This window comes from Macaca fascicularis, chromosome 7 (assembly GCF_037993035.2).
Source record: "Macaca fascicularis isolate 582-1 chromosome 7, T2T-MFA8v1.1".
NCBI lineage: Eukaryota > Metazoa > Chordata > Mammalia > Primates > Cercopithecidae > Macaca > Macaca fascicularis.
The window spans coordinates 3,703,605-3,717,633 of NC_088381.1; the positions used below are offsets into that span (position 1 = coordinate 3,703,605).

Genomic DNA, 14,029 nt, shown 5'->3' on the forward strand with positions numbered 1-14,029 from the left:
TGCTGAATTTGGTCCTGATGCTTGTTTTTTACCTTTTATTATGCCCTGTAATTTTTTTATTGATAGCTTGGACACGATGTACTAGGTAAAAGGAACTGTTGTAAATGAACCTTTAGTAATGTGGTTGTAAGGTGTAGGAAGAGGAGAAGAGTTCTGTAGTCTTATGATTAGGTCAGTCTTTTAGTGAGCTTATGCCTCTGGACTGTGAACTTCACAAGTGTTTCTCAGTCCCACACCACCCCCCCATTCCCTTAGATAGAACAAGATAGCTATAATGGCGTGGAGTTGGGTTATTTCTCTTCCCCCACATCATTTTGGCTTTGCTACAACATCAGCAGGTCAGGCTCTGGTTAGTTTCTCCTGAGGACAAACCTTGTTAAGACCAGAATACTGTGGTGTACTTGAAAATCGTTTCTCTTTGTCTCCCCTGCTGAGGGTTGAGAATTTTTCTCCTATATTTACTGTGAGAAGCTGGTCAATTGCCTGGATGTAAAACTTAGAAAATTGTAGGGGTCCCCCTATAATTGGGTAACTGTGGAGTTTTTAGCTTTCGGAGTTGTCCACACTGAGCCTTCATCAATTTGTCCATTACACTTCAGGATTTCCTACCCTGTGGAGGTTTCTGCTTGTGTTTTTCATCTCAGATAAATGGTGATGCTATGTGTTCACCTGTCCTTCGCTCTCACTTACAGGCAGTTATTTGCCCTGTGACCTCACTTATCCTATCTCAGATTTGATTGTTTTTCAGTTTGTCATTTTTTACCTGTTAGAATGGAGTGGTGACTTCCAAGCTCTTTATATGTGGAACTGGAGGTAGTTCTATTTTAAATTTTTTGAGGGATCTTCATGTTGTTTTCATAGTGCCTGGCACCATTTTACGTTTTCACCAATGGTGCGTAAGGGTTCCAGTTTCTCCATATCTTCACCAACACTTATTTTCTGTTTTTTTGATGGTGGTCATCCTAATGGTTTCAGATGGTAGATTCACATTTCCCTACTGATCAGTGATGTTGAGCATCTTTTCATGGGCTTATTGGCCATTTGTATACATTCTTTGGAAAAATGACTATTCAAGTCTTTTGTCTACTTTTTAACTAGATTTTTTGTTGTTGAATTGTAGGAGTTACTTGTATATTCTGAATATTAACCAAATAACAGATACATGGTATGGAAATATTTTCTCCTGTTTTGTAGGTTGCCATTTTACTCTGTTTACTGTTTGCTTTGCAGAAATTTTTGAGTTTATGTATCCCCGGTTTGTCTATTTTTGCTTTGGTTGCTTGTGCTTTTGGTGATCTATTCAAGAAATCATTGCCAAGTCCAATGTCATGAAGCTTTTTCTCTATGTTTTCTGTAGTAGTTTTATAGTTTGATGTTTTAAGTTTAGGTCTGTAATCCATCTTGAGCTTATTTTTGTATATGGTGTAAGATAAGGCTCCAACTTCATTCTTTTGCATGTTAGATTTCAGATTTCCCAACACAGTTTGTTGAAGAACCTCTTTTCCCTATTTCTGTGTTCTCTCTTCTGCTCAGTTGGTCTGTATATCTGTCTTTATGCCAGCACCATAGTGTTTTGATTACTGTAGCTTTGCAATATCTTTAGAAATCAGGGAATGGGAGGCCTCTAGCTTTGTTTTTTGTCCAGATTGTTACGGCTATTCAGGGTCCTTCAAGATTCCGTAATAATTTTAAGATTTTTTTTTTTTCTATTTCTGTAGAAAATGCCATTGGGATTTTGATAGGGATTGCTTTGAATCTGCAGATTGCTTTCAGTAGTATTGCCATCTTAACAATACTAAATCTTCCAATTCATAAACTTGGATGTCTTTCCATTTATTTATATTATCTTCAATTTCTTTCAGCATTGTTGTATAATTTTTTTTTTTTTTTGGGCGGGGGAGAAGGGACAGAGTCTCACTCTGTCACCAGGCTGGAGTGGAGTGGCGCGATCTCGGCTCACTGCAACCTCTGCCTCCCGGATTCAAGTGATACTCCTGCCTCAGCCTCCCGAGTTGCTGGGATTATAGGCGTGTGCCACCAAGCCCGGCTAATTTATTTTGTATTTTTAGTAGAGACAGGATTTCACCATGTTGGCCAGGATGGTCTCAATCTCTTGACCTCGTGATCCCCCCACCTTGGCCTCCCAAACTGCTGGGATTACAGGCGTGAGCCACTGCGCCTGGCCTATGTTGTATAATTTTCAATGTATGTGTCTTTCATTTCCTTGTTGAAAATATTCCCTAAGTATTTTACTCTTTGATTTCATTTTAAATGGATTTTAAAAATTAATTTCCTTTTTGGATTCTTCATTTTTAGTATTTAGAAATGCAACTCTTAATGTTGGTTTTTATATCCTGTAACTTTATTATTATATCCTGTAACTTTATTTTTATATCCTGTATTCTTTATTCTAACAGTTTTTTTTCTTTTTGGTGGGCTAGAGTTTTCAACGTATAAGATCATGTCATTTGCTAACAGAAGTAATTTTACTTCTTACTTTTCTCATTTAATACCTTTTATTTCTTTTTCTTGCCCAATTGCTGACTCTGGCAGGACTTCTGATAGTATGTTGAGTAGAAGTGGTGAATGTGTGCATTCTTGTTCCGTTTGTGATCTTAGAGGGAAAACTTTCGGTGTTTCATCATTGAATAACATTAGCTGTGGTCTTTCTATATATGGCCTTCATTATTTTGAAGTAATTTCCATATCTTTCTAGCAAATTGAGTGTTTTTGTTTTTATTTTTGAGACAGAATCTTGCTCTTGTCACCCAGGCTGGAGTGCAATGATGCAATCTCAGCTCACTGCCAGCTCTGCCTCCCGGGTTCAAGTGATTCTCCTGCCTCAGTCTCCCGAGTAGCTGAGATTACAGGTGCCCACCACCGTGCGTAGCTAGCTTTTGTATTTTTAGTAGGGATGGGGTTTCACTGTGTGGCCAGGCTGGTCTCACACTCCTGACCTCAGGTGATCCGCCCACCTTGCCCTCCTAAAGTGCTGGGATTACAGGCACAAGCCACCATATCTGGCCTTTTTTTAAATCACAAAAGGATGTTCTTTTTAATGCATTGTTGAATTCTGTTTCTTGGTATTTTGTTGATTTTTTTTGCATCAGTATTTATTAGGGATTCTTTTTTCTTGTAGTAAATTTGTCTGATTTTGATATCTAAGTAATGCTTACTTAGCATTACTATGATTATCAAAATCATAATGATTTTGAAAGTATTCTGTCCTCTTTAGTTTTTTCAAAGAGTAATGTTTGGTAGAGTTTTCAGTGAAGCCCTGGTATTGTTGGACAGTTACTGATTCAATCTCTGATAGTTATAGGTACATTCAGAAGTTGTATGTATTTGTGACTCAGTCTTGGTGGGTTTGATATGTCTATCCATTCTCAGAGGTTATCAAATTTGTTGGGGCATAGTTGTTCATATTAGTCTTTTATGGTCCTATTTATTTCTGTGGCAGCAGTTGTTGTATCTCCTTTCTAATTCCCAATTTTTGCTGTTTGTGTCTATTCTCTTCATTTCTTAGTCTAAGAATTTGCCAATTTTGTTGATCTTTTCAATGAAACAGCTACTCCTAATTTTGTTGATTTTTTTTTTCTATTGCAAAAATTTTCTATTTTTCTCTATTTTGTTTAACTGTAATTTGTTATTTCCTTTTTTTTTTTTTTTTTTTTGGTAAGTTTGAGTCTAATTTGTTCTTCATTTCCTAATTCTATAAGATGTAAAGTTAATTTGTTGATTTGAGGTTTTTATTCTCCTAACTGTGAAATATGACACGTTAAAACAGATTTTCATTTTACAGATGAATTATATAAATATTTAGTTGTATAATTTTACTTTTTTTTAATCATATATCAAGCATTCTGGACATTGAGACTATAAAAATGAATAAAACAGTTCTTAAAGGTTAACCTATATTTCAAACACTTGAAAATACTGATTTGTTTGTGTTTATTTTTTCATGAAAATCGTCTTGTTCTATATTTAATAGGTTTTTGTTTGGTTCATGGTACTAAAGAGTTCACAATTGTAGGTTTAGTCTTGAAATAATCTAAATTCATTTCATCCCATTGTAACAGACCCTACATCGTACTGAATATAGCTATGTCACAGATGTCTCTTACAATCTATTTCTACAAGGCCTAGAACTATTTAGGATACCATTGCTCACTCTTACAAATTTTTACATTAAAAATAACTTTGAGATGGAATGGAGTTTTGCAACATCCCAGAAAGAATAAAGAGGCTCCACTTACGAGAAATTACTAAGCAGTGTTTCTTAGCTTTATAGACTAATTATACAAGCCTTGAGTTGTTTCTATTTTATATCTGTTTTTTAGACTTCTCACATGTTCATTCTGCTGTACCTTCTGTAAATATAAAGGTCACTCTACTTATAGTCACGTTTTCCTTTTAATCTTTCCCTTTTTATTTTTTATTCTTTGCTTTACTCACCATCAGTTTTTATATTGCATCTCACAGTTCATATTTCTCTTTTGTCATTTCTGATTCTAATTGTAATTCTAATCTTATTTGTTCAGTGTTCACTGTCACATCTTCACTTTCTGGCAGCTGTGTCTATGGCCTCATCTTCTTAGTGCTTGTATTCATTGCTTATATTCCAGTTGTCCTGTAAATTCATTTTTTTAGTGAACTAAGCCAGACACAGAAAGACAAATATCACATGTTCTCACTGATATGTGGGAACTAAAAAATGTTGAACACAGATTTTATAGCTGACACGCATATGCCTGTCACCTAGATTCTGCCATTAATATTTACATTGCTTTATCTTATAACCATCCTTGTATCATCAGTCCATCTTAATTTTTATGCCTTTCAAAGTTAATTGCTAACATCAGTACACAGCCCTCTAGGTGAAACCATTTTTAAACTGATTGCTGTCAAGTTGTCTAGGGTAAACTGACCTTCCAAATATGACTTATTCCATAGGACTTCTGTTTGTAGCACTGTCCCACTAATTCAGTCATAGAAATAAAAATTGGAAAGTATTGTCTGTTTGAAATGGATAAGTATTTTCATGTGTCTAACTTTACAAGACTTACTAGAAGGTCTCGCTTGACCTTCATTGCTGACTAAGAAAAGTTTTTTTTATTTTAAAAATCAACACATTATAACATACTTTTTTGAGTAAAAAGAAAAGTCAAGGTAATGTGAAGAAATTATGGCAAGTAAAGCTATAGCTCCTCTTCCAGGAATTTTGATTATGAGCAGCTGATAAGGTGTTGCTAAAGGGACCTCATCAGGGAAATTCCTTTCTTTCATTCTTTTTCTTTTGCATCCTCTCCTTTTCCTTACTTTCTTTTTCCCTCTTTCCCTCTCTCCCTCTTCTCCTCTTTTCTTTAATAATACTTGGGGAAAGGTACACCTTTTATTTTACTTATTTGCTGAGGGGAAAGAGAGAGTTAAGAGACCAAATGATTAGATGGCAGGGTCACTGGAGGGCAGAGATAAATAACATCCTAAATTAAGGGTTGGCAAACATTTTCTTTAAAAGGCAGGTGGTATTTGTTTTAGGTTTTGCAGGCCTAGAATACTCAACTCTGCCATTGTAGTATGAAAAACAGCCATAAACTATATAGTATATTGTATTAGTCCATTTTCACGCTGCTGATAAAGACATACCTGAGACTGGGGAAAAAAAAGAGGTTTAATTGGACTTACAGTTCCACATGGCTGGGAAGGCTTCAGAATCATGGCGAAGGTGACAGGCACTTCTTGCATGGCACTGACAAGAGAAAATGAGAAGGATGCAAAAGCGGAAACCCCCGATAAAGCCGTCAGATCTCGTGAGACTTACTACCACAAGAACAGCATGTGGGAAACTGCCCCCATGATTCAAGTTATCTCCCACCCGGTCACTCCCACAACACATGAGAATTAAGGGAGTACAATTCAAGATGAGATTTGGGTGAGGACACAGAGCCAAAGCATATCATATATAGTATATTTATAAATAAATGAACTTGGGTATGTTCCAGTACACTTGATGGACACTGAAACTTGAATTTCATATAATTTTCACATCACAAAATACTCTTTTTTAAACTTTTTCCAGCCATTAAAATATGTACAATATTCTAAGCTTGAGAGACATACAAAAATAGGTGATGAACTTGGTTTGACTCATGAGCTATGATTTGGTGAACCATATGGTACAAGGATTAACCTTGCACAGGAACTATACCAAAAAGTCGTTTAGTGTATACTTTTCCAACATAGAGGCCCCTTTATGTGCTCTAAATTTTGTATGCCTTTTACATACCCTAAATTAGATAGTAATACAGATGAGGTCAGATAAATTAAGGTGTCATTGGAGTGAGGAAAAAGAAGAATGCTTAATATAGTTGATTCCACCATTAACATGGAGTTTCTGACCTGGCTTCTTTTAGTCCTGTCTCATCAGTGTAGCTGCTGTTTGTTAACTTGGCACAGAAAGGCAGATCAAATACAGGGGTCTACTTTCATATCCTCCTCTTAATAGTTATTAAAAGCTCAAATTTAGTAGCTGAGTTCAGATCTCTTATTAGATGAATGACTTATTGATGTAATTTCTCTGAGCATCAGCAGAATGAAGGTTTATAGTGCTAACTCATACACTTGTGAGGGTGATAACAATTACAACAATAGTAGTAGTAGCTAACACTTTCATAGTGCTTAGTATGCCAGGCAGTGTTCTGAGCACTTTATATATATTAACACATTTAATTTTCTCACAATTGATAATGTGAAGAATAATAATACTCTCATCATGAGAATGCTCGTAGATACTACCACTTAAATTATGAGGAAACTGACGTACAGAAAGGTCAGGTAACTCATTCAGGGTCACATAGTTAATTAAGAGGTAGAGCCATCATGTGAACTTGGGCATCTGGCCTCAGAATGCAAGCTCTTAACTGTTAAGGTTTATTCCCCTCTAACGTGAGAATGTCTATAAAATGCATAGCACATAGGTCCTCAGAAAATTAGAGATAAATTAGCTTTGCAGAATGTGGTGGTTCCATTTCCTCAAGAAATTTGGTCTACCTTTGTGGTATCAGATATATGCATAAATGTGAGGTTCGCATTATGATTCTTCAGTTTTTTTTCCCAGTTGCACATTAGTTATGAGATTTTTTTTCCATAGAATTCTTCAGTATTACTCATGTTAAAAAATAATTGTTTGGAAATGAATCACCTTCTGCAAAACAGTATAGTCAAAATGACTTAGACTCTGAAGCTGAAAGACTCCTGGACTCCTATTCTTGTCTTGGTTGTGTACTTTCTTTGAGATCTGGGTTTGGTGATTTGACTCCAGTTCTATTTCTCTCTTTGGCTGTGGACTGAAGATAATCCTCAGTATCATGATACTCAAATGAGATAACCTATGTCAAAGTGCCCCGCAGTGTGTGTAATACGTTATCAGGCATCCAACAAATACTGGTTTCTTGTTCACCTCCCTATTACATAAAATAACTTAAAATTAGAACTGAAGGGACTCATAAAGCTGGGAAAACTGAGGCCCAGACAGTTATTTCCCTAGGATCCTACAGCTACTTAGGGACAGAAGGATGACACTTAATGCAGGTCTTCTGATTTTTCAGTCTCATTCTGTTTGTGCTGATCACTCTCCTATTATGTAGTATGTAAAGAAGTACTATGTATCTGACAGGTTTTGGGGAAGTTATTTTAGTATAAAAGCTCACATTAAAAATATCTATCTTAGTATTTTGACTTTTATAATTTTTTTAAAAATCAGAGACAATTTAATACATCTTGGGGCCATTCAAATCATGTATATGAAGTTTTAAAACTGTTGTTTTCCCCTTATAGTTATTAATTTTTAATATGCAAGTAGCATCCTTATTATGGAAAGAATAAATAAGAAATCAAAAGATGAAAGAAGTTTTAAAACTAATTTAATCACATCGTCCAGAGAAAATGCTATTAATGCTTTGAAATAACAATGGGTTCATCCTACACCTGCTACCTTGTAACTGACTTTTGTCAGTTAGTGATATATCAGGAAGACTAGGCAGTTCCTTGTCAGATTCAATCTTGATAGTTTTTATTTTATTGTGTGACCTATTATCAGTTCATTTAAGTAATCTTTTATTAAACATGTTGATTTTATTCAGATATGGAAACTGCATTTTTGTAAAATTGTCAAATTGTTTTCCACAAGTAGGATCTCATTCATGTGGTATTCATGTTTTTAAGACTTTCGATACATATTCACTATTTTCCTCCAGAAAGGAAATACCTGTTTACATTTTCACCAGGGAAGTCACTGTAGTTTGGGAGAACATGACATTATCTCCCTTTCTTTACTGAAGACTAACAATGTATGTTTTAAAGTTTCTGGATTCTCCATTCCCCTTTTATTTTTACATGTTTTCACTTTCATATTTTGCATAGTGATAAATCTGTGATAACAGTTTTTAATTTTCAGGTTGGGTTGTTTATAGCTTCATAGATAACAAAATGTCTCTAAGTCATGTTTATGCAATTTTTACGTGTGCTTTGTGGGTTTTCTTTTTTCTCTGTTTGCATGCAGTGAGTGGTAAATTTGCATGGAACATTTGAAAAAATATAAGCACCAGAATGAATTGAATCTGTGTGAATTATCACTTTTTGTCACCTACCTGCATAGTTTAGACAGTCAAAGTCTTTCTTTTGAGACAAAATTGGATCTCATTTGTCTCTTCACTTACTTGCTGTCTTGTTACTGAGTTTCTTATGATTAGCAAGATGTAAATTCTCTGCCATTGGTCATTTAGTCCTACATGTTAGTAAGATAATTCTGTGAATGTTTTGAAAATTAGCTGAATTATTTTTCTTATAATTTTGATTCTTCGTAGTTTTTATTTCCATACTTGTGAATTTGGGACCAAAAGGAATAGCTATGACTTACGTTTCTTTGGATCCAGTAGTTTATTCTACTGAAATTATGGTGTTCTCATCATCAGTTAGTAGAAGTACAGACTCTTTAGTGTTGAATATAGAGATAATGTCATCTAACTTCTTACTTGATCACATAATTCCTTCCTCAGTTTTGGTAGCTCTCTTGTAACAGCTGAAATAGGACATTAATCTGTGTACTTTAAGTTCACAGAGTAAAAGGAATATAAGATTTTGAGTGATGCAACTTAAAATACTCCATCTTGTAATGTGGAACTAAGGAGGAGGTTTAGTGACAAGTTTTAGATTTAAGATTGTATACTTTGGAGCCTCTTTTTCTTTTTTATTTTCCTTTTTTTTTTTTTTTTTTGAGACAAAGTCTAGCTCTTGCCCAGGCTGGAGTGCAGTGGTAGAATTTCGGCTTATGGCAGCCTTGACTTTCAGGCTCAAGTGATCCTCTCACCTCAGCCTCCCAAGTAGCTGGGACTACAGTGCATGCCACCACACCTGGCTAATTTAAAAAAAAATAACACTTTGTAGAGAGTAGCCTCACTAGGTTGCCCAAGCTGGTGTTGACCTCCTGGGCTCAAGTAGTCTGCGTGCCTCAGCCTCCCACAGTTATGGGATTGATTACAGTCATGATCTACCTCACTCAGGCTGCAGCCACTTTCTTTCAGTGTAACACTAGCTTTGGATATTCCACTTACAAATTTATTTTTAAGTCTCCCATGTGGTTGATAATTGGGAAAAATAGTTTTTATTCCAGATAGATATTCTGTGTTAACTGTAAGTCAAATGTTTACAAACTGTTAAAAATGAAATAGTGATTATGTAAAGGAAAACTGGATTTTCCTAATGCTAATTTTTAAAATGATAGAATCCTAAAACTCTTAGCTGTAAACCTGGTGATTTTTCAGCTGTTGTACTAAACAACTTAAGCACATATACCATCAGACGAGCCCCCCTCCCCCCTTTTAAACCAAAGGAGTGTATACTCTGTTAATGCAGTCAGTAAGCATTGACATTCTTTATCATAATATCCTAGAAAATATTTATTAGCTATTTCACTAGTCAGGGGTTGTTGGTAAATAGTGCATCTCCATTTTCTACTTCTCATCTTCGCACACAGGTTAATCACTTCAGTGCTTGACTAACTTTTGCCTTGATGATCTGTTGGGCTTTGTACATGACAGCTATACTAATCACTGTGCTTATTGTTTGACTGTTTGGTACAGGAAGCGAGCAGCTGCAAAGCATCTAATAGAACGCTACTACCACCAGTTAACTGAGGGCTGTGGAAATGAAGCCTGCACGAATGAGTTTTGTGCTTCCTGTCCAACTTTTCTTCGTATGGATAATAATGCAGCAGCTATTAAAGCCCTCGAGCTTTATAAGATTAATGCAAAACTCTGTGATCCTCATCCCTCCAAGAAAGGAGCAAGCTCAGCTTACCTTGAGAACTCGAAAGGTGCCCCCAACAACTCCTGCTCTGAGATAAAAATGAACAAGAAAGGCACTAGAATTGATTTTAAAGGTAAGATGTTTTATTTTTAATTGAGAATTGTTGGCTGAAAACCATGTGGGAGATTTAAATGTATGAGTTTTTATTTGTTTTTTCTTATGTGACATTAAGACATTTTGATACCGTAGAACCAATTTTTTGTTTTGGTAAAGGACAGGAATAATAACTACATTTTACAGGTTTAATCGTTGCTAATTAGAAGCAGATCATATGCCAAAAGTTCATTTGTTAATAGATGGATTTGAACTTTTTAAAATTCTTAGGAAAAAAAGTATTAATTGATAGTTAATCTCCAAAACTAGGCCACAACATCTATTTAAGTTATAGAATAACTGGACTCAGTATCTGGCATGAGTTCTGGAACCTCAGGATGATGTGATGAAAGAAGTAGGAAGAGGAAGCAGTGGGTTTTTTCCATTTTAGAAGGCAAGACAAAATTTTGTGATAGTTATGTGAGAATTCTACATTTCCTTCAAATATATGCTTCTCACTCTCCTCACAAACATTTGGTACAGTCATGCTGCCAAGGGTGGTGACCTACCAATGACAATCTTCACTCAGGTCTTTTGTTTTTTAAATGGTCCTGTGTCCAAAATTCAGGATTCGATTACCTTGTCGCTAATACTAAAACTCCAAGTTATTTTCCTCAGTGAATGTAATTAGTAACACGGTAATCAAATTTTTGAATGACTGCCAGGGCTTAGCGCCCCTGCACCCCCACCCCCATACACACGCAGAGGCAATTGTATTTTAAGAGAGAAAGCTTTTTGTTTATGACGTGTAAGTGACAGAATTTTAGAGGCATTTGCCTCTAAAACTTTCAGTAACATCATCTGAATCAAGTTTGAAAGAATTAATGAAGTGGCATTGTGTTATAACCTCTACTGTTTCCACAATAGAATTATTTTCGTCACTTTACACAACTTTGTTGCTTCAGAGTGTATAGTTCTGTTTCATGAATTAGCTCACACACTGTGGAAAAATAGGTAAATGTCTATATATATAGTGTGTCAGTATAATGTGGAAGCTGCATTGACTCTATTGTACACAGTTCTCCAGTAAGTGTGCACCACAGAGTACCAGTAACTGAACGCAGAGTGCTGGCACAGTGGAATGCAGCCAGCTGGGGGGGTGTGATACATGAGGAATGTACTCATCTGCTCTTTTGGCCACATGCTCCATCTTAGAGATGCTTATTGTGTGGCTTTATCCGGTCTTTATGCCCCCACCTCTTTTTGCTGAAGTCTGCATTAGTTAGCAGTTTTGACCTTTCCTTTTTCCTGCTTTCTAATCTGCTACTGGTACTATTCCCTGTTCTTTACTGTTTTGTTTTTGTTTTTGTTTTTGCAGTGTTTTACAGTTACTATCATATATTAGAAATTAGAAATGCTTTCTCTGCACTAGTACTCTTATTTTGATTATTAATTATGTTTATTAACACTAATCACAAAGTTGCGTAAGTATTAAGTAGTCTGCACCAAACTCTTGTTGTGTAAAAGGTTTTTAAGTGCAGAATTTAAAAGATTGAGTATTTTCAGGGACACATTTATCACAAGAAATCTTACAAAAAATGTCTTATTTAATATATTCTCAGTAGAACACCTCTATCAGTAAACCAAACTTTATGAATGTTCATATCTAATTACAGTGTTTTTTGACTAATTTTTATCTATATATCTGAAAAATTCAGTTTAACATATTAAACACTACAGGCCAGGCATGGTGGCTCATGCCTGTAATCCCAGCACTTTGGGAGGCCAAGGCGGGCGAGTCACGAGGTCAAGAGATGAGACCAGCCCAGTCAACATGGTGAAACCCCGTGTCTACTAAAAATACAAAAAAATTAGCCGGCTGTGGTGGTGTGCACCTGTAGTCCCAGCTTCTCGGGAGGCTGAGGTAGGAGAATCGCTTGAATCCAGGAGGCAGAGGTTGCAGTGAGCCGAGATCGTGCCACTCCAGTCTAGCCTGGCGACAGAGCGAGACTCCATCTCAAACAACAACAGCAACCACAACAAAAAACACTACATGGAAAAAGTATAGGTACATTCTATATAGGATTAGTAGACTGTCAGAATCACTTGAAGATGTTCCGAAAGCATGACATATCAACAAAGGACATGTGAGTCTAGAATCGTGATCCCTAGGACAGGCCATATTACTGCATGCAAAGCAAGTCTTTGTTAAGCTTATGACTTGCTCAGGAAGCAAAGTGTTTTATGTCTTAATTTTCTGTTACATTTTGGGAAATTAGATAGGGGTTTTGCATTGTCTTGGAAGAAGGTATTATAAAAATTTTCAATGAAAATAATGAGAAATAGACTTCCAGTGGTTTTACGCTTTTGGGGAAAAGGTTACTGATGTTTAGCAAAAGATGCTTATATATTCTTAATAGAACAAACCTGAGAATTAGTTCTTAAAGAGTTAAGGCCCATAAAAGAAACTGCAAGTGTTGACACTCTTGTAGCTTGGCCACAGATCAGATCCTTAGTATGATAAAATTTGGTATTTTTGTGGTTCAATTTTTGGAGACCATTCAATGATCACTTACATTTTATATTGTCTTTCATTGTGAAACAGATATATTATAGCAGAGGTGGGAGTCATTAAAAATTCTACATGTTGCATAGTACATGTATAAAGGTATGTTTGGCACAATGGAGGTAGGATTGTGTGCCTCTAAAATTAACACCTTAAGTAGTTAATCTGATGATGATAAGTATGTCACTTTATTGATGAAAGGGAGAATTAAGACTATTCTCAGTATTATGTTGGTCAGTACACAAAATATATCATTTGTTTTTACCTGTAAAATAAAATATCTTTCATCCTGTTAGCCAGAAGGGGGAAAGCATTGGCCTGAAAATAACACTTATCTCAAAAAGTTGGGAAATGTGGTCCAACTCTGTGCCCAGGAAAAGAGGAAACAGATTTTGATGACTACATAGTCTCTGCACTGCTTGCCAGCTCATAAGTTGCCTTCTTCGCACTGTTTTCATTGCTCAAAAACTATTTTCTGTCACTCTATGAGACTTAGTCTAACCTGATTGCTGGCTGCAGAAAGCAGTTTCTGCTCAAGAGCTGATGAGAAATGGTATATTCTTCTCAATCACTCACAGAATGACTACCCTGGAACAAACTAGGAAGACCCAAAATGAACCAGTTTTCTTTTAATACATACATAGATGCTGAGGGAACCTTTCTTTTAAGACTTTGCCTTCTCAGTCTTTTGAGAACGGAGTACTGAAACAAGAAAACTCTCAGAAGATTAGTAGTATTTCTGTTCTACAGTGAGGTTTTAAGAGCTGTATTATGATTAATCAGTATATGACATATTGGTTCATATTTATAAATAAAGCTATACATTAATAGATATCTTGATTATAAAGAAAGTTTAAACTCTCCTGATCTCATTAAGAGTTATGCATTGTTGAAAGAATGTAAAAGCATGGGTGAGGTCATTGGTGTAGGTAGTTCATTGAAAAAAATAGGTAAGCATTGAATTTTGTTTGCTGAATCTAAGTATTAGATACTTTTAGAGTTGTATATCATAAATGATGTTGAGACTACAATGTTTGGCTGTTTTACTTTTATTAGAACTTTTTG

The 14,029-nt window shown here is 35.6% G+C and overlaps 2 protein-coding genes across 28 annotated transcripts in view; one reads left to right on the top strand and one right to left on the bottom strand.

Annotated features, from left to right (window-relative positions):
* Window positions 1–14,029, top strand: part of UBE3A (ubiquitin protein ligase E3A) — a 99,560-nt gene that overhangs the window by 52,096 nt on the left and 33,435 nt on the right. For all 24 annotated transcript variants that reach the window (XM_073995299.1, XM_073995303.1, XM_065547224.2 and 21 more), the window contains one exon: window positions 10,140–10,438. In XM_073995299.1, coding sequence (XP_073851400.1) covers window positions 10,140–10,438 — 299 coding nt within the window. The remainder of the gene's footprint in view (window positions 1–10,139; window positions 10,439–14,029) is intronic.
* Window positions 1–14,029, bottom strand: part of LOC135964404 (uncharacterized) — a 229,367-nt gene that overhangs the window by 33,619 nt on the left and 181,719 nt on the right. For all 4 annotated transcript variants that reach the window (XM_065547237.2, XM_073995314.1, XM_073995313.1 and 1 more), the window contains one exon: window positions 5,686–5,749. The gene's annotated coding sequence lies outside the window, so the exon portion shown is untranslated. The remainder of the gene's footprint in view (window positions 1–5,685; window positions 5,750–14,029) is intronic.